This window comes from Pteropus medius, unplaced genomic scaffold (genome assembly GCF_902729225.1).
Source record: "Pteropus medius unplaced genomic scaffold, Ma_sr-lr_union100, whole genome shotgun sequence".
Classification (NCBI taxonomy): Eukaryota; Metazoa; Chordata; class Mammalia; order Chiroptera; family Pteropodidae; genus Pteropus; species Pteropus medius.
In genome coordinates this window covers 3,766,375-3,790,252 of record NW_024354503.1, presented here as the reverse complement: position 1 = coordinate 3,790,252, position 23,878 = coordinate 3,766,375, and the positions used below count along the sequence as shown (strand labels likewise).

Genomic DNA, 23,878 nt, shown 5'->3' with positions numbered 1-23,878 from the left:
ACATATATGCCTTACTATTGAAGTATACAACTGAAACTTATTGGATTTCAGTAACCAATGTCACCATAAAAAATGAAAAAAAAATGTATTGAATAAAAAAAGAAGTTAAAGAAGCATTAATGTTTTAGAAATATTTCTTTTTAAATTTGAGAACTCTATTTTTGCATTTTTTTCTATAAATCTAAAACTATTCTAAAATTATAGTTAATTTTTAAAAATCAATTTGAGGCTTCTGGTATGATCAAGTAGATTCCACAGGATCAGCCCTCTGCACACATAACAATGATAACTTCTAGACAAAACAACCAGCTGATCGCACTGGAGAGTAAACAAAAAGAGCAGACAGATGTTGGAGGGGAGTGAACACTGGGAAGAAGGGAAATACACTGGACAAGTTTCCTCTTTTTATCTTGTAATTTTGTGCCATGCAGAGCGGCTAAAACTCCCACGGAAAATTCACAATCCTGCTGGCTCGAAGAACCAAAGGAGAGTTCAGAGCCACCATCACCAATCACCACAGGAAAATAAGGTAGAACAGCATAAAAAAGAAAGGGGGCGGGAGAAGCAAAATCTGCATAAAACTGTCCAAATCTCTGGCTGACCCTTGACACACACACACATGCACAGGGTGGACTCCAAGTAGGCTAGCTAAAACAACTGAACTAAAATTTAAGCTGGCACCTGCCACAGGGGAGACAGTTTTGCAGTCTGAGTTCAGCTAAATTACCTGCTTTAGAAGAGAAAAGAAATAATCAACACTCTTCAGAGAAACATAACAAAATCCGAAGTTTCTACAACTTATCATTTGCAATAACCAAAATACAATCCAAAAATTATTCTCCATAGGAAGAAACAGGAAAACATGACTCACTGTCTAGAGAAAAATATAGAGACACACCCCTAAACTGACCCAGATGTTGCAATTTGCAGACAAGGGTTTTTAAGGTAGTTATTGTAACTGTGTTCAATGACATAAAGGAAAATATGCTCATGATAAAAGAAGATAGGAAATCTCAGTAGAAAGAGCCCACGAAAGGAACAAAATGTAAATTCTAGAACTAAAACTATATGCACTATCTGAAACTTTTAAAAATCACTAGATGATCTTAACAGTAGAACAGAGAAGAGAGAGAAAGTGGTCTATTAATGTGAAGACAAGTCCAAGTAATTACTCAAATTAAAGAATAGAAAAAACAAGTAAAAAAAATCAACAGAACTTCAAAGACTAATTGGAAAATATCAAAAGGTCTGTATTTCTAGAGTCTCAGAAAGAGAGAATGAGGCAGAGAAATTTTTCAAGAAATAATGGCCAAATAAAGACAAATTTACAGATTCAAGAAGTTTCATGAACATCTAGTAGGAGTAATACAAAGAAAGTCACACCTAGGTATTGCATAATTAAAATGCTAAAAAGCAAAGAAAAATAAAAAAATTGAAGCAGCTATACAAAAACTACATACTGCATATAAAGGAATCATTTGAATGACAGGTGAATTCTCATCAGAAATACCAGAGGCCAGAAAACATGGAGAACATTTTTAAAGTACTGAAATAAAAATAACAAAAACAACAAAAATCACCACAAAGTATTATAGCCAATAAAAACATCTTTAAAGAATTTAGGTGAAATCAAGACATTTTCAGATAAAACCAAGTATAATTTAAATGTTTAACATTTAAAAGAGTTCACTTCAGGAATACAGAAAACTAATATGTGTTTATTATATTAAGGCATGAGTATCTTACTTAAAAAAAAATATGTCCTTTACAATTCTCCCTTTGGTCACATAAAAAAAAAAGTTACCTCAGATGTTTTCACTGTCTAAGCCTCATTCTTTTAACATCTTTTAACCAAAGATAAATTCACTAACTGCCAGAGGCTTCCCTTTTTTATCAGCAAAAGCCAAATAGAAAAATTTTATGCAAGTCAAAACCCAGCAGCCCACTTTCCCTAAGGGTAGTTTAAAAATATATATGCAGTACTAGAAACTAGACTCAAAGAGTCCTGGGAGAGAAAGAAAACAATTCAGTCTTTGAAAAATACTCCTCTTCCCCCATTTGTGCTAAGGCAGCTACCTAACTTTAGTGGGTAAGAGCTCTACTTCTTTATCAACAAGTTCCCAGATCTAGAAATTTCACCAAGAGTTCAGCAACAGAATCAAAAATCAAATTTTTCCCTCTATAAAAAATCTAAATTTCCCAGAAAGTTCTTTTTTCTAAGAGAGTTCACTTTAGGTGAACAAAGGAAAATAAAGAATTCAGAGGATAAATGAGATATGTGAGGAACTTTAAAAACAGAATTACATAATATGGTTATACACAGAAAATTGTCTATAACAATATACAACACAGTATTGTTTAACAGCTAAATTTGGGATCTCTAAATGACTATAAATAGTGGATTAATAAAGATAAAAGCAAACAAACTGTAGTCAAAAATGCTATAGAATATTTTAATGTAAAATATTAACACTCAATAAACATGAAAGAGTGAGTCTCTGGCTTTTTATTTTGAATTATCCATGTTTAAAATTTTCATTAAAATATATTACAAAATAAGTGTATTTTAAAATTATATAATCAACAACATATTACAGCTGTGGAAAGTTAACATTCAGAATTCTTGTCTATCTTCTTGGTTGGCCTAAAATAAATTTTAAATATCTAAATAGTACAAGATAGCTTGTTTATTACTGAAATTTTTACTTACCATTTCAATGCACAGGTGTCTTAAATATGATAAAGGCAAATTCTATCTTAGAATAGTTTTGTATCTATTTTACTTTAGACAAAACATCATCTTCCCTTTGCCTTTCAGGTAGTTCATTTGAAAACTATACTATATTCTTTCTAGTAAGAGAATTCACTCAAAATAGTTTATTTCTCTGGCAAACTGCCCCCATTATCACTGAGATTTTTTTTATTGGCTCCATTTTTGTTTTCTAATAAACTGCTTCTAATTATGAGAACTGAATTATCTAGATCTGACTTCGAAATCTCGGGTCTCGACTTTCCATCTGGGCCTAAACAACAGAGACTAAGGCTACTTTAGTACATAAAATTAATCCTGACTAGAAAGGACATCATTTCTAAGAAACACACCCACTTTACAGATGAGAACAATTTGAATCTGGTCTTCCACTTATATCATTTGAAGACTCTAGACTTCTAACCCAATCTGTTATTAAATTTAGGCCAATGGCTATTTATCTAATGAGCAGCTAGTCAAAAAACCCAAATTACAAGTCTCATGTTCAATAACTGAATACTATTTTTATCTCTGGTGTTTTACTATGAGGTAATATAGAATACAGAAAATACTCTTTACATGCTTCAGACTACACATACCAATTTGTCCAAAAACAAACATTAAGAGATATTTATTGAATTAATAATGAGCTCTCTCCTATACAAGATCTATGTTAGGTGGAAGATATAAAAGATAAAGAAAATAGTCCTTGCTCTCTGATTTCCTAGAATTCACATTTGAGCGTGGGACAACGGTATGATGAAAAATTATTCAGATGAGTGGCAGAACATGCAAATGCACGAACTGCTCCAGACAAGAGGAAGGATTAGCTCTGCTAAGGGAGCAACGGGTCAAAGAAGGATTCAGAAGACATTTAACATTAATTTAGGAGGGCATTTGATTTCATGAACTAAAAAGCTCTGAAATGATATGTTAGCTCTTAAAAGTCCCTATTAAAGAACAAGATGTGCTCTAGCCATAAACAGGAGATTTATTCCTTCATTCTCTTCTCCAATATCTATAAACCAACCATCAGAAGAATCCTGGCCACAATGAGATCTAACTTATTGGTTAAAAACTAAATAGATCAAGAAAATAATAAGTAAATCATGTTTCTTACATAAGACAGCAAAAATCTAGCCTCACAGTAAAAATATGTATGAAAAAGACTTAGGAATAAAACCAACTTAAAAAAAAAATTGTCGATAGGAAAATGATAACAGGGTCAAGAAACTAAAGAAACTAACATATTTACAACCTCCCTCAAAGAGACATAAGCAACTACTCTTTCTACACAAAGCAGAATTTTTTTTATTTGTGTGTTTATTTTAAAGAAATATTCCTTGTAAATGGTTTGTGTTTTTTTGAGGGACAAAGGAAGGCAGACCATAGAAATAAATAGTTCGGTAATCGTTTAAGTGAGACAAAAGTTAAGGAAAAAAATAGAAAAAGAAAAACAAAACCCAGATCCCAAAGCACTGGCTGATCTCATTAGCTCTGCTTAAGAAACTTTATAGATGTGACTTCAGTCCTGGATTACACGTCTATATTTAGTTTATGCCTAATATGGATAAAGTCCCGAACTAACAGCCATTTCCTCTCTCCACAAAAAGAAACTTCCTTGCTTTTTTTCTATCAACAATGCAAAGATTAGTGTAGACTCCTCTGAAGGGAGAGGTTAAGAAAAACACACATACACTGAAAAATATTAACAATTTAGTATGTTCTTTTTGTTAAACTGGGATTGGTTTGACACTTCTAAATTGGTAAATAATCCTGAAATCAAATATGTGATGTTCAAGTTAAGTTCTTTTACAAGTTTATAAATAACTCCTTTAAAGGCCTTTACAAAATACTAATTAACCAAGCCCCAAAAATGCACAGAGGTGAGGTAATGGAAATTTTACAGTTTCCTTTCAAATTTAACTGAGAGAACTGAAAGCAACCAAACTCATTTAACAAACCAGCTAGGCTCACTGGTTGTGTTTTAGAAATATCCTTAAATATTCTCATAATTTTTTTATTTTTTATTTTTCAGAGTGACTGAAAACAGCAAATAGTGAAAACGAAACTCTGGTAGGTAAAAAATTCAAGTTTCAAACAGAGAAAAAGAACATAAATAAAAAAGTTGAGCAGTTAAGAGTTAGGCTCCGGATCACAAAGACCTTGGTACAAATCCCAGTATCGCTACTTACTAGCTCTGCAACCACACGCAAACAATGACCTCTCTAGGCCTGATGTGTAAAACAGTATCGATAGCACCTATTTCAGAGTTTATATGAGGATTAAATTAGCTAAAATATGTAAAGGGCTTGGCATACTGTGCCTGGACCATAGTGAACACTCAATACTATCTATTTAATTTATGGCTATTATTCTGACATTAACAAAAACAAACACCTACTGTTCATTTTTATGTATCGGTTTACTCTATCTTATATAGGAATTAAGTAGTTTCAAGAAGCTTATAACATTATTATAAAAGGAAGAATTTTAAAGTCATTTATGATCATCTAACAATTACAGCCATGCTCAATTTCTACATCATCCCATTGTGAGATAAGGTTAAAAAAAAAAATTAAAAATTACAATAATCTTAGGGTCTAGAAATAAATTAGGAATTAGGAAACTTGAACTCTTTCTACCCTTATCCCTTAAATTAAGTAAGCATAAAACCTGTATATATACACTAATTCAATTTCTTTTGCTACAAATTAAATAGAAAGAACCTAATCTCTCCTGCATTTCCTCTGCATATCCCCTAAAGAAAGCATTAGATAAATGCCAGTTGATATGTGACCAGTTCAACTTTATAAGTGAAGATCATAAAAAGCAAGGAATACTGAAATGTAGTTAACAGAGGGAGCTAACGAAATATATATATGGAAAAATTCATAATTCAAAAGAACTTCTGTAGATCCACTAGATCCTATATGCCATAGATTATTCTATACTTCTTTTGTGCTCTCACAAAAAAAGAAGACAAAGAAAAAAAAAACATTCTTACTAATAATGGACTCTCAGCTTTAGCTACAAGTCCAGAAAGAGCTGCTGAGGCAGATGGTCTAAGATGCCAGAGTCCAAACTGACTGTCCTTTAGTTATCTATTACCTAGTAAGTGTCGACTGGATCATGGTTCACTGAAGTTAATTCGGGAATAAATTCAAGTCTAATCTTAAACTGTTTTTGCACTAAGCCTGCTCTTCTGGTAAAGAACGGAAAGTTCCACCACCTATTTGTAGTGGCAGCCTGGCAGATGCTTCTCTTAGTAGTATCTTGGAGATTGAAACCACATATATTGAATATATAACTATATTATAAGTTATAATAACTATATTATAACTATAAGGCCAATACGGTCTTAACTCAGCATTTCAACATGGAATTAGAAGAAAATGCTTACTATGTGTCAGACACTAAGTGTTTTTCTTACATTAACTTCTTTAATCTTTACAAAAGCCCAAGGCAGATACTATTACCCCAGTGAAGACACTAAGGCAACTAGTGAAAGGTCGAACCACGACTGAAACATTGACTCCACAGACCATGCTCTAAACCACTACACTATGACAACAATGTAACACTAAGATCCACTCTTTCAAACGAAAGCTCAATTGCCTACTTGAAATATTAATTCTAACCATTTTTGACTCGGAAATAGACTATTTAGTGCTACACAGAGAATACAAATGACACTTCAAGTCAACAATCATCCCCTGGTTCTGACTTTGGAATCTCAGATCCCAAAAAGGTACAGAAAGTACCTTTACAAACAATACCAAGGCAACACTATAATCTAGCACATCGTCCCTGCTGGACGATGAATGCCACTCTCCATCTCAGTGGCTGAGACACATACTCCGGACCAGAACACAGTCGTGGACTCTTCCTTCAATCATTTTCATTTCAAAAGGAAAAAAAAAATAAATCTGTTCACTTCAATCTAAAATAAGAGTCATTTTGAGGCACTAAATCAAAACAGCAAACATGAACTGAACCCAGTGATCTGCATCACACTTTCAGCCTATTCTCTGGCTTCTTGTATGAATATCTCTGTGAATTTAATTGATTTTCCCCAGTCATATCATATTTTACTTCTTTTCACACCAGCTTCCTCTGGAATCAACACTGTGCAAGAAAAAAAAAAAGGCTTCTGTATACTCTTTCAGCAAACAGTTTATAAAATAATCAAATAAATTAATACAAGTAATGCAGTTAACACAATGCCTGGCACATAGCAACCCTGTAAATGTTTACATTATTTCAGTTAAGTATAAAATACTCTTCTATATATTTCTTCTATCTCCTGCATTTGGGAAATGCAACAAAAAAATAAGTCAGTGGGAATAAGCATCAATTCTAAATACACACAAATCAGATTTTCCTAGCAGTGAAAAAGGCCTCCAATCAGTGAATTATGACGACTCGTGGGAAACATTTTCCCCTCTAACATGACGGTGTATACTGTTCCTTCCAACATTATAGCTCTTATAGCTCACTTTAAAAAAAAAAAAAATGCCTTTCCTTGACATAGATCCCCTTCAGCTACCAACTCGTCTCCCCTAACAAGCCAAGTTTCCTCTCAGAGTTGGCTTTACAGGTTGAATCTACTCTTACTTTCCTATTCACTATTCCACTCACTCTGTTATGGCTTCCCCAGCACCACATCCCCAAAGCTGTTACTAGTAAGGTTATCGATGACTTCCAGGCTGATAAATCAAATGCTCACCTTACCTGACACAACTGGCCACTCCTTCTTAAAATCCTCTTCTAGATCCTTCCGTACCTCATTCTCGTAGTTTTCCTCTTCCCACTACTGCTCTATTGCAATTCTTCCCTGTTCCCTTTTTCTAGTTTCTTAAACCCCTGAGTATTTCCTCAGAATTTGGTCCTGGGCATTTTCCCTACTCTTCACTCACCCACAGAATGATCTCACACATTTAAGAAACACATAAATATCATACACATACACACACACATACACACACACACACACACACTTGACATCTCAGTCATCTCAAACTCAAGTCAAAAATTGAATACTGTCTGCTCCCCCTCCATATCAATAAAAGGCATCTTTATCAACCAGTGCTTCTAATTAGAAACCCAAGTCATTCTCACACTTCTCTTACACAACTCCTTCTTCAATATCTTCCTGACTCCACCTCAAAAATTTATCTCAAATCCATTCTCTTCTATCATCACTCTAATCCAAGCCACCATCATCTTTCCTGACTTCAATGGCCTCCAATGGGTTTTCCTTGCTTCCACTCTTGCCTCTCTGCAATTCATTTTCCAGAGTGGCCAGACTATTCATCTTAAAAATTCAAATAGAACCATAACATTCTCTTGCTTATTTATACCCTTTGAGAACTACTCTTTTTACTAAAGGCAAAATTCACATGATGTACAAGGACCTCCATGATGTGGCCCATCTATTCCTTACTCTACACTTCGTTTTTGTTCTATTTCAGGCACACTCTCAACTTGTTGAATTTATGTCCAGCTTTTACCTATGCTGAGTCCTCCAGCCTGGAATGTTCTACCCCCTCATTCTCCTAATTACTATTCATCCTACATGCCTTTTCTCAGAGAAGCCCCCACTGAGTTTCCATCTAAATTGAGTTTCCTGTTGTTCTTTCTCAAGACATCCTGTTCTTGTCCTTAATGTAAGTATGTACTATCTTTGTGTATTCCTGTAATATAGCTTCTCCCACTAAATAAATAGGTTCCATGAGGTCTTAACACATTCGAATTTAACATGTCAAAAACTAAACTTCTGATCTCCTCTCCATCAAAACTAGCTCTTCCCAGCCTTTCCATCTCAATGGTAATTCCATCATTCTAGCTGTTCAGAACAAAAATCTCAGAATCATCTTTGATTCCTCTCTCTCACATTTTACATCCAATCCATCAGGAAATCCTTTTATCTCCACCTTAGAAATAGATCCAGAAACAGGCTACTTTTCACCTTAGTCCCAAGTCACCATCATCTCTTACCTAAATTACTAAATGACCTCCTAGTCTCCCTGCCTCTGCCCTTGCCTTCCTCTATAGATGTTATTCTCTGAAAGGCTACCAGAATGTCCTGTTAAAGAGAAAATAACGCCCCCTATCATTCTCTATACTCCTTACCTTACTTTATTTTTCTTCATAGCATTTATCACTTAGTAGACATATATTAATTGTTAGCCTCCACCAACTAAATATAAATGCCACAGTGACGATTGATGTATCCAAGCCACCAGACCAGTGCCTCAATATTTGTTAAATGACTGCATGAAAGAAGAATATTATTCTGGCAGACAGAAATTGGAAGCAGAGGGAAAGGTTGAAGAAGCCAAAAATATTTCAGATGAAGAAATACCAGCAAAAATCTTCCATGAAGGCAGAGAAGTAAGTACAGGGCATGTTCAGGACCAATCTAGCTAGAATATGAGGTAAATCTGCTGCTAAAGTGGGAAATAAGACTAGAAACACAAATTGAGATGATCTGAAAGACTCTGAATTCCAGATCAAGGAGTTTGTAACTAATAAACAATCAGAGAAAGTAGGATCCATTTAAGATTTGAGACAAGAAGTAACAGTTTTACTTAAGGTAGATTAAAATGATAGCATATAACACAATTATTGAGTAAAAAGATGAAAGTTTCTTTAAACAATTGCTACTATACCACACTTAGTAGATTCAGTAAACAAACTACCCTTCATCTGTTAGCATACATAAACATTTCCCTCATTTCTAAGTCAAAAATCTCATTTAGGTTGCCACATAAATAGATTCTTAAGGTCTTACTACAATTAGATTTTTAAAAAGCATATGGAACAAAAAGTCACTGTATTCTACAGAAAAAGCTATCATATACCATGGCTTATCTACTCTCCTGACTGTCCACTGAAGACAGGGACCTGTTCTCATTCCTTTCTCCTTCCAGCACTCAGTGTATAGAAAGTATTCAATTGTTTGTTTCTATCATGATCCCTATATTATTCAAAGCAAAGATTGTATCTTATATCCTCCAACTATAAAATGGGCATATCTTACCTACTACATAGATTATTCAAGGAGAAAATTAACACTAAAAAAATTAAAATTTTTTGAACAGATTTCTGCTAAAGAGCACAAAGGGAGGGCATAACGTCAAACCATTTAAATATACTATGAGCAATTTTAAGTGTTGGCAGATTTCACAACATAAAAGCTTGCTTTCCTCCAGCAAAGATCACACAGAGTAAATGTTCTTTTGGTGCCGTTTAAAAATATAAATCCAGATACAATCTGAATTTCTTTGATGAAACTTAAATATTTTTTCTTAAAACCAACTCACTTAATACATGTTTCATATTAGATTGGACTTCGTTTTTCATTTATCCAAGTATTCCTTCCGCTGTCATATGGAACATTAAAATATTACACATAAATTCTCATCAATAATTCACAAGTTTATTTAAAAAAAGACGAGGACATATAACAAAATAGTAACATTAGTCACATTTCTAGAAGAAAGGATAAGTGATTTTTATTTGCGTTTTTCTATTTTCTAAGTTGTCTACAATAAACATGTGTTTTATAAATAAAACATTTTTAAAAGAGCATAATACATACAAATGACTATACTAGGAAGCAGAAAAGAACTTACCTTTCAAATTTGGAGGTTAGCTATTACTTATGGTAAGCTTTTTTTAAGTATATTTGCAATCAACGGTCCTGCTGATAATTACAAACGTAAAAAATAACGTCTAAGATATTGACGACTAACAATACTTTTGACATGATTTAATTAAGAATCAATAAGCCCTAAACATTTTTAAACCAAAATTTTAGATTCCCGTGTAACCTAAAATATGCTATAACCTAGAACATCAAGTAATATAAAACTTCACACTCTTCATAAGTTTATGTCTTTGAAAAATTTTCATTTCAGTCTTGGGCATATTCAAGGCCAAAATTTCATTTACGTCTGAACACCTTCTTTTTCTCTTGATTAGTCTATGTAGTCCACTCTCCTGGCTACCACTCTTCCACTTTCCTAAGCAGCACAACAAGCTAATTTGGTTGTCTTTAGTTTTTAATGAACTTCGCCTCAATAATCTACCACCTGGTTTCCACATCCAAAATAAAGTAACTGGTTGTTAAAGGAAGAAAACATGCATAGAACTTACATATCCTTAAAAGTTCTTAATTACTGCAGTTTTCGTCTAATTGTTTGATGTTGTTTTCTCCAATATTTGTTCAGATTCTCTTTTTGTCTTCTCTCATGCATACCAATAAATAGCTATGCTGCATGGTGGTAAATTTCAATACTTCAGTTACAGATGATTGACATTTTCACAATTGTATAATAATGAAAACTAAATCCTTTTCATAAGAATGAATTATTTCACATGTAAAGTTGGAAGTAACAATTTTATTACAAAAAAAGGGGAAGAAAACCTGTTTTTCTCCTTGTTTACAATCACATTGTATTTAGCTTCAAGAAAACCCGGGGGAGGGGGGGTAGATATCTATGAAACAAAACATATGCATGATGAACCTGACCCTGGTTCTAATATTGTTACTTCTTCAAAATATCAACGGTAATATTTAAGATGCTCCTAGCCCATCTTTGGCATAACTATCAAATAATCTTATTTATCTACATTAAGTTGTTATTTTAATAAATTTAGACTAATACAGTCTCTTGGTTTTATATTTTAAATAAAGGAAAATAACAGAAACCAAATAAGGCTAATTGATATTCCTTGTAGCAATACTTGATATTGAGCACTGAGGGATAAAAGCCAAGTCTCAAAAAGACAACAGTATTAAAAGTTCCAAGAGAATTCACAAACTGATGCCCTGAATTAAATTTAGATTTCTGTTAAATCATACTTATGATGGTTTGTAATCATGACTTAAATGTTATTTTTATCAGAAACTCCCTTTCCATTCTGTACTACGGCCTCTAAAATGGGCAAACCCATCTTAACTTACTCCCTTACTTGACTGAAATATTAATTCACGTCTTAATCACACTTCCCATCCTGTCTAACACATTTCCCTTTTATGGATGGACTCACTAATTCCCCATTCAGGAGACACCAGAACACTGAGAAACAGGAAGTGGGAAAGTCTTGCTCATCACCCTTTAACTGGCTTCTAGGCATCTCTGTAAGCATCCTTCAAAACCAAATGTGACTTATAATGACAGCCAGGTCCTCATTGCCTCTATTATTATTCATACTGTGTTAGGCTTCTCATGTGTTCAGTCCCCTTGGCTCAGAAGTCTGTTTCTTCCTCATTTTGGGTTCCTTTCTCTTAGATTTTTACATTTAACCAAAATTATCACATTGGCCTTTGCCAAGAGTAGCATCGTTAGATCTTCAGGAACAGCTCAGACAAAACAGAGCAATAGAGTTCCCACTAACCTTATGTTTTCGCCTTCATTTCTATCTCCTGAATTTCCCCCTCTGGAAACCTCAAAATAAATGGCAAAGCAATTACACCCAAGTTAACACTGTACTTATGTTGAGTTAGTTTTTTGTTCAATTATCAGAACAAAGTTCTCAGCATCATTTCCTATAGAAAATGTATTTCATTTTGTGTTTGTGTGTGTGTGAGTGTGTGAGTGTGTGTGTGTGTGTGTGTGTGTGTGTGTGTGTGTGTGTTTAAAAAAAAGGAGGTTAAAGCCTGCCCTTGACACAAAACATAAAGAACTCCCACTTTATGCTGGAAAAACAGCTGAGAGTTTACCCATCTGTATGATCCATTTGCACCTTCACAAATGCCACTTGGAAGTTGTTGAACAGACAGCAGTCAAAAAAAATAGAGAAGTGCTGTTAGAATAAACAAGGCTAGGAATATTGTATGTATTAGCAAAAACCTAGGTTAGGTTTTAAAAGTCTCATCCTCAACTTTTAAATAACTTGTCTCCTTGGCCCTATGGATTTGAATCATTCCTGGTTCCTTCCACGTTCAAAAATCAATCTACGTATTGTTTCTTGCATAAGGAATTTACAAATGATTATCACAACTAACATTCCCATTCTTGGCTATTCCTGATCCACCTATTTCTCCCACTTTTTCAAGGTCAAGTTCAAGCCTACTTCCATCTTTCCCCATATCTCGAAGCCCAACTTAATGTGAACCTTACTTGACTCCTTAAGCATGTACCGTCTTGTATTGTTTTCTTTCCAATAAAATTTATAAACCTAAAGATAGGAAATGTTTAATAATTTCTGATATCTTCCATAGTGCTTAACTCAGTATTAGGCACTTAGTTTATGCCAGTAAATGCTTTAAGTCACAGATAATCATATAGAAGTGACTTTAATGATCATCTAGCCCAAACCTTTCTTCTATACCTTGTTTATATGAATTATGCTTGACAATCAGAATGCTACCATTTATATTCTTAGAATAATAGTTCTTAACCTTTGGGCTATATAGGAATCTGCAGAGAAATAAAAGACTCATACAGAATATTTTATGTAACTTCAAGGATTTAGAGAATCCCCTGAATCTTACTACTGAAGACCATATTTAAGAATATACTATCATCGGCAACAAAAAATACGTGTTTACTGTATACCAAGCACTATCTCTAATGCTTTACATAGGGTGGTATGTAGCTAGATCATATTTCCCAGCATTCCTTGCAGTTAGATGAAACCATGCGATTAAGTTCTCCCTGGTGGAATAGGAAAGGAAGTGACAGGTAGAACTTGGTTGGGGCCCTTTAGAGAGATGTGCCTCCTCTATACTCTCCACCTCCCACTGGCTGCAATCAGGACTTCTCTGCCACCAGCTTTGACTACTCAGAGGGTAATACTCTGGGGATTGGTGAAAAAACAAGCTGGAAAGAGCCCTAATCCCTATATAACTCTAAGAAGGAAAGCCACACCAACATCTAGGACACCTCAACTGAACTGCTAGGTGAGAAAGAAAATAAACTTCAATCTTATAGAAACCATTGTTTGGGGTGGATTATAACAGCAGCTTAGAATACCCTGATTAATACATATAGATTACCAGTTAATCCCCTCAGTAACTCTATAAAATTATTATTATTGTCCTGATATTAGAGTCAGAAAACTAAGATACTGAGAATTTATGAACTTGCCTGACACACCACAGGAAGCCAGATCCAAGCCAAGTAGTCTGGCTCCAGGGTCCAAGCACATTAAAATTCCTGCCAAATCACTCAAAAGAAATAGCTAGTCTTATATGTTAAGTCACTTTGCACAAGATTATTATTTTTACCCACGACCCCAATCCTACCAGCTTAGTGACTGTTATCCACAGTGATTGCCCCAATTCAAAATGGCACACCAACAAGTTTAGATTCCGGCTAATAAAAGTGAAATCTGCAGAGAGACTCTTCCTAAACAAAGATCAGGAATATCATCACATCATACCAAAGCTACTAGTGGGGGGTGGGGAAGGCAGCAGTGTCCATAGGAGTTGGGTTTATACAAGCAAAAGGAAAATTCAAAAATCCAGTCTCTTTTCAACTTCTCGTTTTGTGGTTCAACAGTTAATATTTACTTTTACCCAATACAGAAATCTTGGTTTCCAAATTCTGAACATAACCAAGAAGAAATACTGGTTAATTATGGTAAATACATGAAAATACTAGAAGTAATAAATAATGGAGGTGGGAAACATGATGAGTAGATAAAATCACATGGAGTTTTGGAGACTGGAGTCCAGGCAAAGAAGGACCAAGGTCTGAGACTCAGACCATCAGGATCTAAGTATAGTAGTTCCCGATTCCAAAGCATAGCAGACATACATTGATAGCAAATGGTCAGAAAGAAGGAAACAATCTCATTTCAACTATTTGTACTCCCTTATACTCCAGGCACTCAGAACAATATACAGACTTTACCCTCAAGGAACTTACTGTCTATCTAGTAGGGGGAACTGCATAAATATGTAAATATAACACACAATTAGCATTTATTTATATACTGTGTACTAGACACTTTTCTAAGCTTATTACATGCTACATATATTAACTAATTTAATCCCATGAGGTTGGCTATTAATATTCCAACTGTGCAGATGAGGCACAGAGAGGTTTAAGTAATGTGTCTTGGAACACAACAATTAGTTAAGTGGACAAATTGGATTACAAATCCAGGCAGCGGTCAGGTAAGACCTTATGCCCTTGCTAAAGGGTTTAAACTTCACCCTATTGGTTGGTTGTTCCCCACTGGGGCTGGTGTTACCAAAATATATACACCTACCAGGTCCCTCAGAATGGGAAATTGGGCATCCCCAACTGTTGTGGATGACTGTCTTTATAAGCTTCTTTTACTATTTGGGAATGTGTCCTATCCTCTCAGTGTTGGGGTAAACAGACGAAAATGGACAAATGCTGTTATACAGGTGATGGGGAGTCACTGGGCTCATAGGCAAATAATTCCAAAAACAATATTCACAAAGAAAGAGATATAGCTTTGAGTCCAGTCGCATTAGTTGGGAAGGCCCTAGCAGATTTCTCTTAAATTTAAAGATACTTAAACAGATAGGCTCAATATCTTTTTACTCCTGTGCTTGAAGTGTAGATAACAGTTTTCTACTACAAACAGGTATCTTTTAGCAAAGTAAATAACACTGTTTAACACATCTCACCGGAGAACCCAGGCCTCTGTCCCCTCACTGCTTTCAAAATAACTATATTTATAAGGGTATTTCCCTCCCATTTGCATTTCCCACACATAGGTTTTCAGAAGAAATGAAAAATACTCTTTACCACAATTTATCTGGCACTTTTTTTGCCCTTTGAAACAACTACTCTGGTTTATATCAGTACAAATTTTTGGCTATACATAGCAGCAGAAAACATTTCACCTCTTCACAAACTGAAAAATAAGTCTCAGAGAGAAAAAACAACTCACCCAGAGTATAATCCAACCAGTGAGAAAAGAACTGTGACCCGAACTCTGGTTCTTTGCCACCAAGGCCCATGAGAAAGGCTTACAACAAGTGGTAAATAGGATGCTTTTAGCTGGTTCACAAACATTTTTCTATCATATATTTATAAGAAATATAATCATCACACCTAATCCATAGTTTCACAAATATTATTGCTTAAGGTAAAGCTATGTTTTTTAAAAAGAAGGTTGTATTGAGTAATTAGTAATACCCATCTAACACAAATATGAAAAACTGGGAAGGGGGTATGCGAGTGACTCAAATTTAGGAAACAATGAGCCACGCCCTTCCTAATTTAAGGGTTAATATAGTAAACAGGGCATTAAGCATTGATCTCTTCCAAATTCATACATTTTGTTTTTTCTTGTCTTATTGTATTGGCTAGGACCGCCAGTACAATACTAAAAAGAAACCATTGCTGACAGTATCCTTATCAGATTTTTAATTTAATGCTCCTTCTGAAGTTTCACCAATTAAGTATCATTTTTTTTTTTAGATTTTTAGTAGATATACTGTTTCTGAGTTTATGGAAATTCCTTTTTATTCCTAGCTCAGTAAAACATTTTGAATACTAATCTCTGACCCACCCTTCACCCTTCTCCATGCTGCCTTCCACTCCTCTTCCTTTCATTTCAGCTCCTTCCTACATTCCCTGCACCTCAGTGTACTGTATCTGCCATCCAAAGTAACAGACTCTTTGAAGATATTCTGGAGGTTCTACACCAGTCTCTTGCTTCAGTTCCCCAGACTAAAATGTTTCTAAAACAGATAACTGAAAGAAAATCCTAAAACAAGCACAGTTTTGATCACTCACAGATCAGTCCTCTCCATGTCCGAAAACACCCTTCAATGTCTTCCCTTCTTTAAAATAAAAACTCAGGAAAAACAGAACAAAATTGTTCTGGATTTCTGTTAACTTTTCAATTCAGAGCCTAGCTTTGAATGAGCCTGCTTAAAAGTAACTAAGAGAATCTCGAGAATTTTAAAGAAGTTTTGAGGGAGGCAGCTGGATCCAGATGTTAGTAACTTCTACTCTCCTTTGCTAAAATGAAAATTATTACAAAAAAAGGGACAGAGGTACTCTTTGTAAGCAAATAAGGTAGTTCCAAGATATAAAAACTGAAGAGACTAGAGGAGAAATCAATCCTTTAAGGCACAAGCAAGTTATGAATTCTTTCCCTCGTCGGCCGGTTTTTTTTTTGTTTTTGTTTTTGTTTTTTAACAAAAGGGCACACACAATCTTTCCCGAAGCAGCAACACCGAGGGGAGCAGCCAAAATGTTGCATCATACAAAACATTCTGCACTTGAGAAACAAGAAAACCAGATGGTGGTAAAATACCTAAGACAGGAAAACCCAAGTTGGGAATCTCGGGCTTTTCCGGGAGCCCAGGAATGTCTGCTCTTTAAAAAAAAAAAAAAATTAAAACTGCATTAAAAATTAAAGTTACAGTTTCATACCAGCGAAGAGAGAAACGTTCTTTCAGAAACCTTTCAAAGAAGTTCAGTTCATCACCTCACCACTGACTGGAGGCTCCGGCTCCCCGGCTGGGAGTGGACTTGGAGGGCTGAGAGGTGGGATGGAGGATCTGGGGCCGGTCGCCAGGGTGGGGGTGGGTGATAGGAGTGACAGACCCACCCTCAACCCGGTCCTGGGGAACTCCGGGGCCCGAGGAGGAGCAGCTCGTTCCACCCAGGCGCGGGACCACTGTCTGGCATCCACCGGAGCCTGCGCGGCTGGAAGAGGTGACCGCCGCTCCGGAGCGCTGGCTTTCGGGGGTCCCGGTCCCACCCCCCGCTCCCTAGACAGGCCTCGGCGACAGGAAGGCGCGGGTTGGCCCGAGACAATGGGTCGGGGGCGCAGGAGCAAGCGCTTCCCTCAGCCCCGGGTGCGGGGCGCCGCGCGGGGGCGCAGGGGCTGAGGAGCGCCCAGGGACGCCGCCCGGTGCAGCCGGGCGGGCGCCGGGGACTAAGCCGGGCGGGACAGCGGGCGGGCGCTCACCTTGACGAAGAGCTCGATGATGGGCTCTTTGTCCTCCTCCTTCAGCCCGTTCAGCGGCATCGACAACGCCATGGCCGGCTCGGCTAGGGTCCACAACCGGTGGTAGCGGAGGCTGCTTCTGCTCCGGGGCTACTCTGGCGTGGGCTCCCGCTGCGCTGCGCTGAGCTGCGCCTCCCTGGACAGTCCCAGCGTCGAGCTCGCCTCAGCGTCGGCTGCTCAGCACCACCCCACGCCTCGCGCGCGACTCCGAGACGGCTGGAGCCCGAGCCGCTTCACCCCGCGGGGCGGAGCCCGGGGGCGGGGCCCGGGGGCGGGGCCGGGACCTCGTTGGGGGCGGGGCCAAGGCCAGCGTCCCTTAACTCTCTGGAGGAAACCCGGCAGCCGGACCTCCGCGAGCGAGGCCTTGGGCAGGGGCGGAGGACAGACCACCAGGAGGCACCTAAGGGGGCGTGACCCAGGCTCGGGGGCGAGGCGTTGGCGCCCGGAGAGAGAGAGAGAGAGAGAGGGACTCCGAGCCCACCTCCCGAGGGAGCGGGAGAGAAAATTCCCTCGGGGGCCGGAGCCTGACACTGCCTCCCGCGGCAGCGCGGGCGCGGCCACGCAGCTGCTGCTGGCGCTGCACCAGGTGATCTCATTCCTTCAGCGGGCCTGGAGAGGCGAGAAGACGCCTTCTGACCTCTCCCCAGCTGCAGCCCCCCAGGATTCACCGCCCTTTTACCGAAGCTTCTTCCCCAACTCTGTTAGACGGAGCTGCCTTTTCCAGAACAACTTTTTGGAAAGTTTTCATCCCCTTAGAAACACATCGTTTTCCCTCCTCCGATGTCTTCGTTTTTCCCTTTGACTTTCTATTTTGGGAGCTAGCGTATTAACATATTTATGAAGCCCTACTGTGTTCCCAACTGGAGCGATAAACAGTAGGGATAGGATCCCTCTGCTCCTAGAGCCTAGTCTTGAACTGCAACCTCATTGTCTGCAGGCCACGGGACTCCCAAACTACTGTCAATGCTGTTCCTGCCTAGACCGATTTGCTTCCCCCATTCACCTGCCACTTAAATGTGCATCAGATTCACCTGGGTGCTACACCCAAACCTGCTTTATCCAATTCTTTGATTCTACTTTAGAGAAAGGAGAAATGCACATTTTAACGAGCACCAGGACAATTTTGATGTAGGGGTCCTCAAACCAGAAAAACTGCACTGTGAACAGGAGCAGGGATTCTTTGAGCCAGGAACCTGGTACACCATGTCCAGGTTTGCTACTGTTGAGTGCCTGGGCACATGTCACCCCCTCTGGAAGCAAGTTATTTGTTCCCTCTTCTGACTTTCTTTAATGCTGGACTCAGCTTCTCCCACTTCCCGCATTAGGTTGAATGGTTCCTGGGAAGACCAAACGTAGGAGTTTGTCTCCATATCCTCACTTAGCAGTAAATTTCATGGATGATTTAATGTTTGAAAAATTAAATGTATGCATAAAAATCAATGAAACCTGCAGTTTCTTTCTCTCCCAGACCAATGCAGGTTGCTCACATATTGTTTAGAGACTCTAATAAAGAGACAGTGGGCCCCATAGGTTAAGGAACACATGTTCTGGATAAATTGTCCTGAAATTTCCAGGCCTCTAAACCTCTAAGCCTCAGTTTCATTATCAAGAAAGCGGATGAGAGGGAGGGCAATTACTGGAACTTGCCACTGTCCTGTTCAGTCAGTGATGGCTGTTATCACTGCATTGGGCCCTGTACTATCCCTGTTCACCCCTATAGGCTGGGATGACATCGTATTGAACTCCCTCCATGACCAGCTTGTTTGTTGAAAAAATAACACCAGGAGTCTTCCCCCTAAATGGGGATGTGAGCAGAAAACAAACTGAATGCTTGGCTGGACTCTGAACCCAGTGTTAGTTTTACATGGAATCACAAGGTATACCAAAGTTCCCTTCCAGCCTCCCCCTTCCCCCACGCCTGAAAAGAAACCAAAAAGGTGAACCAGGTCAAAGGAGATCCAAGAAGATCCAGATCTAAAAGATCAAATGGAATCTCAAAGAAAGCCCCAGACTTGCCCTGAGGCAAAATACCATTTCAAGGTTGTTTTCGGATGTATGCCTGAGGGTTTATGAAAATTCAGTTGGAATCAGGGAATATTGACTGCGGTATCTGTTGCAGGCCCCAAAGCTGGCCTCCCGGCACAAAAATATAAAGATAACCAGGGCCTAAAAGACTGAGCAGACCAGGGATCTTTAGGCCTCATTGACTAAACCCAGATCTTAGTTGGGAGGAAGCTGGCAGCATTGTCCTCCACAGAGCCTTGAGGTAGTGATGATGATCTCCCAGGCTCAGACACAGAGCCTCTGCTTAGAAATCTGGTCAGTCACTCACACCAGGATTTCCCAATTTCCACTTCTGTGGAGGGTGGAGCTGGTCTGCTCTTGACCAAATATACTCTAGACAATGTTTATTCAGGGAAGGGTCCAGAAGTACATAGCCTTCAAGTCTCATCTTCGACCTTCAAAAGCATGCATATTTTGCATTCTATACTCGTATTTTTTTATAACAGTACACACTAATCTCGAAGATGGGTGGAGATGTGTTCTCCTCTCTCCCCTACACACACACCTTTCTGACCTCATCTCTCCTCACTCTCCCCTTTGCTCTTCACCCCAGCCAAGTGGCCTCATTACTATTCCCTGAACATTCCAAACACACCCTTGCCTCAGGGCCTTTGCACTTGCTATTCTTTCTCCATAGAACATTCTTTCCCCAGAATTCCTGCAATTTCCACTCCCTTGCCTGCTTCCGGATTGCTCAAATGCCACCTTCTCAGAGAACTCTCTCCAAAAGCCATCCTATTCATCATTACAACCTGTTCTATCTCATTCCACCCTCCACTTTCTCTCTATAACACTTACCACCCTCTGACATATATTTTACTTATTTATTTGCATATTATCCTTTATGCATATTTGCACATAGAACATAAACTCCATGAGGGCATGGATTTTTTTTTTCTTAATTGGTACAATTATTTAAAATATATAGACTAATGATCCCGTGCATAAATGTTGTTGTCGTATGCTGGTTTCCATAAAACATAACTAATCATAAGGAGCTCTTCACAAAATATACTCTAGACAGAAGAAAAAGGTAAATAGAAATGACTGACAAGACAGTGCCACTGCAGGCGTAATTCCCTTATATAATTAATACTTGCTAGAAAATGGAATTTGACATTATTTACAATTATACTAACATTCATGGAGGTTGACTATCACAGGTAGAAGGGCATACTATGGCTACAAAACATCTTCCACACTTTCCAAATAGTTTTATATTTTAGCTATGAAGATCAGTTACCAGAGCCAAACTTGTTCTTAACAAGTAGAAGTTTTATGTCCATTCAAAGAGTCTCTATGTCTTTCTAGGCCTAGTCATTTGCAGATTGATTTGCAGAGTAGAAACTGTAACCAGATTCTTCATATTATGCAGTCACATGTGATGCCCAATCTTTATATGCTGTCCAATTTCTTTAAGATAAATGAAGTGACTCGCAACAGGACCATGTAGATGAGGAAGTTCCATATGCAGGAGATCACATCCTCATGCATCTTCTGTTTCATTTCCTGGGGGTCCAGCTTCCATGCATCACGGCTCTGCCTCACCGGCGTCCAGCTGCTACACTCCAGGGATCTTGTTTGATTTTGTTTATGGCTAATATTCCCAGCTCATAGAACAGCTCATGATACACAATAAAAACTTATGGAATGAGTGGATGTGCCATATTTATGCTATGATTTCCTGTACCCCTGGCATACTCTTTGGAGGGTCCTGCTCGCCCAATCTGAGAAGCCGGGTGGTTTGTGTTTGTTTATAATTGCTTCTTCATCAGGGGAGGATTTATGGAGACATCATCTTGTCCTTTGGAAAACCTGTCTTTTTTTGAGACCTGGCTTTTATCCCTCTGTAGTGCTGCTGGCTGACTGTCTCGATTCCATTTTGCAGAGTGAAGTGCTGTGTAAATGGGCTCTGGGGTCAGACAACTAGGGTTCTACTTCTGACTCTGTCATTTGCTAGCTCAGATAACTTGTTTAACTTCTCCATGCTTCAGTTTCTCCTCTGTAAAATGGGTTTAAAAATAGTACATATTTAATAGGATTGTTGATAAGTAAATCTATGTTAAGTGCTTGGAATAGTGCCTGGCATGTGATAAGTGCTCTGTAGGGACTAGCTGTTGCTACTATTTATTAACAAAAAAAATTTATTAACAAAACATCCATGGGCATAGCATCTACTGGGCCAGCTGTCTTCAACATTAGTTGCAAAGAAAAACAGCTGGACATCTATTACCTACAATAAGAAACCTCATGAAAGTGATTAAAGTAAATATGTTTTTTAGAAACCAGTGCCTTTCTGTGAAGCCCCACCAGTTAAAAACTATAATGGAAGAAAAGTCCTCATTTATTAAAAGCAACCAAAAATATAAACATATCTGAGAAATAGGAAAGCATCTTACTAATATGTGCAAGTTTCATTTGAAAAAATGTTAATGCTTTTGAGAAACATATATGTATATGACAGAATATATATACTCTCGAAAAAATGTTGAAAATGCTTAAATGGAGAGGCATAATCTATTCTTGGATAGAGAGACTCGAACTCATTCAATTAGGCCTTTCTATATTCTTTCATTATATAATTTAAGGTAATACCCCTATATTATTTTTGCATGCCTGTATATCACATTTGTATACCTGTATTTCATCTTTTCATACTGTATATTACATACGCACTTCTCTCTGGCAGGAAACACAAGAAATTGGTAACAGTATTTACCCACAGAGAGGGTACCTGGGTCACTGGGCACAGAGGTGTACATTCGTTTACTATATTATACTAGTTTTTTTAACTCTAAAATATTGTCCTATGAATATATATTACCTATCCAAAATTGATTTTAAAAAGCGAAAAAAAAAAACAGTTGAAAGAGCATTCTAAAGTACAATTAAGCCTAAACTTTTGGACAGTCACCTTTCCAGTTCTGCAGGAGGGAGCAATGTGATCTCAGGCAGGGCTTATCCTCCCTGCCATCTTGGTTTCCTGCCTTGTCATACAATTGGGTGGGAGCAGAAAAACTCATGTCTCCTTGCTTTGTATCTCACTCTTTTCCACTGCATCCATCTGCATCCCTTCGAGGACTGGTCTTGAGGAGGCTCCTTTCTCTCTCTCACTCGCGCTCTCTCTCTCTCTCTCTCTCTGTCTCTGTCTCCACACACACACACACACACACACACACACACACACACACACACACACAGAATATTAAAACCATTTGGACACAGTGCAGATCTATTCCCCAGGGAGCAGAAACCCTACCCCCAGCCCCTTTCCGCCCTGCTCGCCTGGAGACTGTCTCATCTCGAGAAAGTTACAGGTTTCATTTTGTCACTTGGAAGCTGCTGCAGCCAGGAAGGGAACCCGAGTTGACTTGGAGCCAGGGCCTTAATTGGATTGGATCCCTGTGGAGGCCATTAGCCTCTTGCTGCAGCTAGGAAGAGAAGAACCACATCTTCCCCCACCCCAACCCCCACTTACAGACACCCCAGCCAAGATCTTCGGTGGCTACCACCCAAATAAAGTACTGTATTAAGTTTCCAATTATTATTATTATTTCTTCTGTTTGAATACTTTTTGCTGTTTCTAGACACTAACAAATATTATAAGTATTATGAGTCATTTCATTTGATCTCTTTATTCACTCAGGCCACAAATTTTTATTGAGGCCCTACTATGTGCCAGCCACTATTCCAGGCCCAGGGCAGGCAGCATCTTGGCTTTCGTGAAGATTACTTCTATTTGGAAAGACAGACAACAAATTGATACCCAGGCCAATATGCCTGTCAGAGAGTAGTAAAAGCTATGAAGAAGAATAAAGCAGAGTAAGGGATGTTGGGGGCAGGGAAAAGGAACAACCTCTCTAATAAGATGACATTTGAGTAAAGACCTGAAGGAAGTGAGTATGATATCTGGGCAAATAGTGCTCTAGGCAGAGAGAACAGTAAGTGCAAAGGCACTGAGGCAGAAATGTTCTTGGTGTATTAGAGGAACAATAAAAGAGGCAGATGAGAAATCAAAAATGTGGACAGTTTGGTGACTTATTTCCTGAAACCTCCTGCCAATAATTCAGTGGCTCTTGTCCACTTCTCTGCCTACTGAACACT

General features: G+C 38.1%; 1 protein-coding gene across 1 annotated transcript in view; it reads right to left on the bottom strand.

The window, feature by feature from the left end:
- Positions 1 to 17,934, bottom strand: part of CLIC4 (chloride intracellular channel 4) — a 60,094-nt gene extending 42,160 nt beyond the window's left edge. Inside the window, exon 1 of the mRNA XM_039854546.1 lies at positions 17,672 to 17,934. Within this exon, the coding sequence (XP_039710480.1) occupies positions 17,672 to 17,743 (72 nt within the window). The 5' untranslated portion in view covers positions 17,744 to 17,934. The remainder of the gene's footprint in view (positions 1 to 17,671) is intronic.
- Positions 17,935 to 23,878: the final 5,944 nt, after the last annotated feature.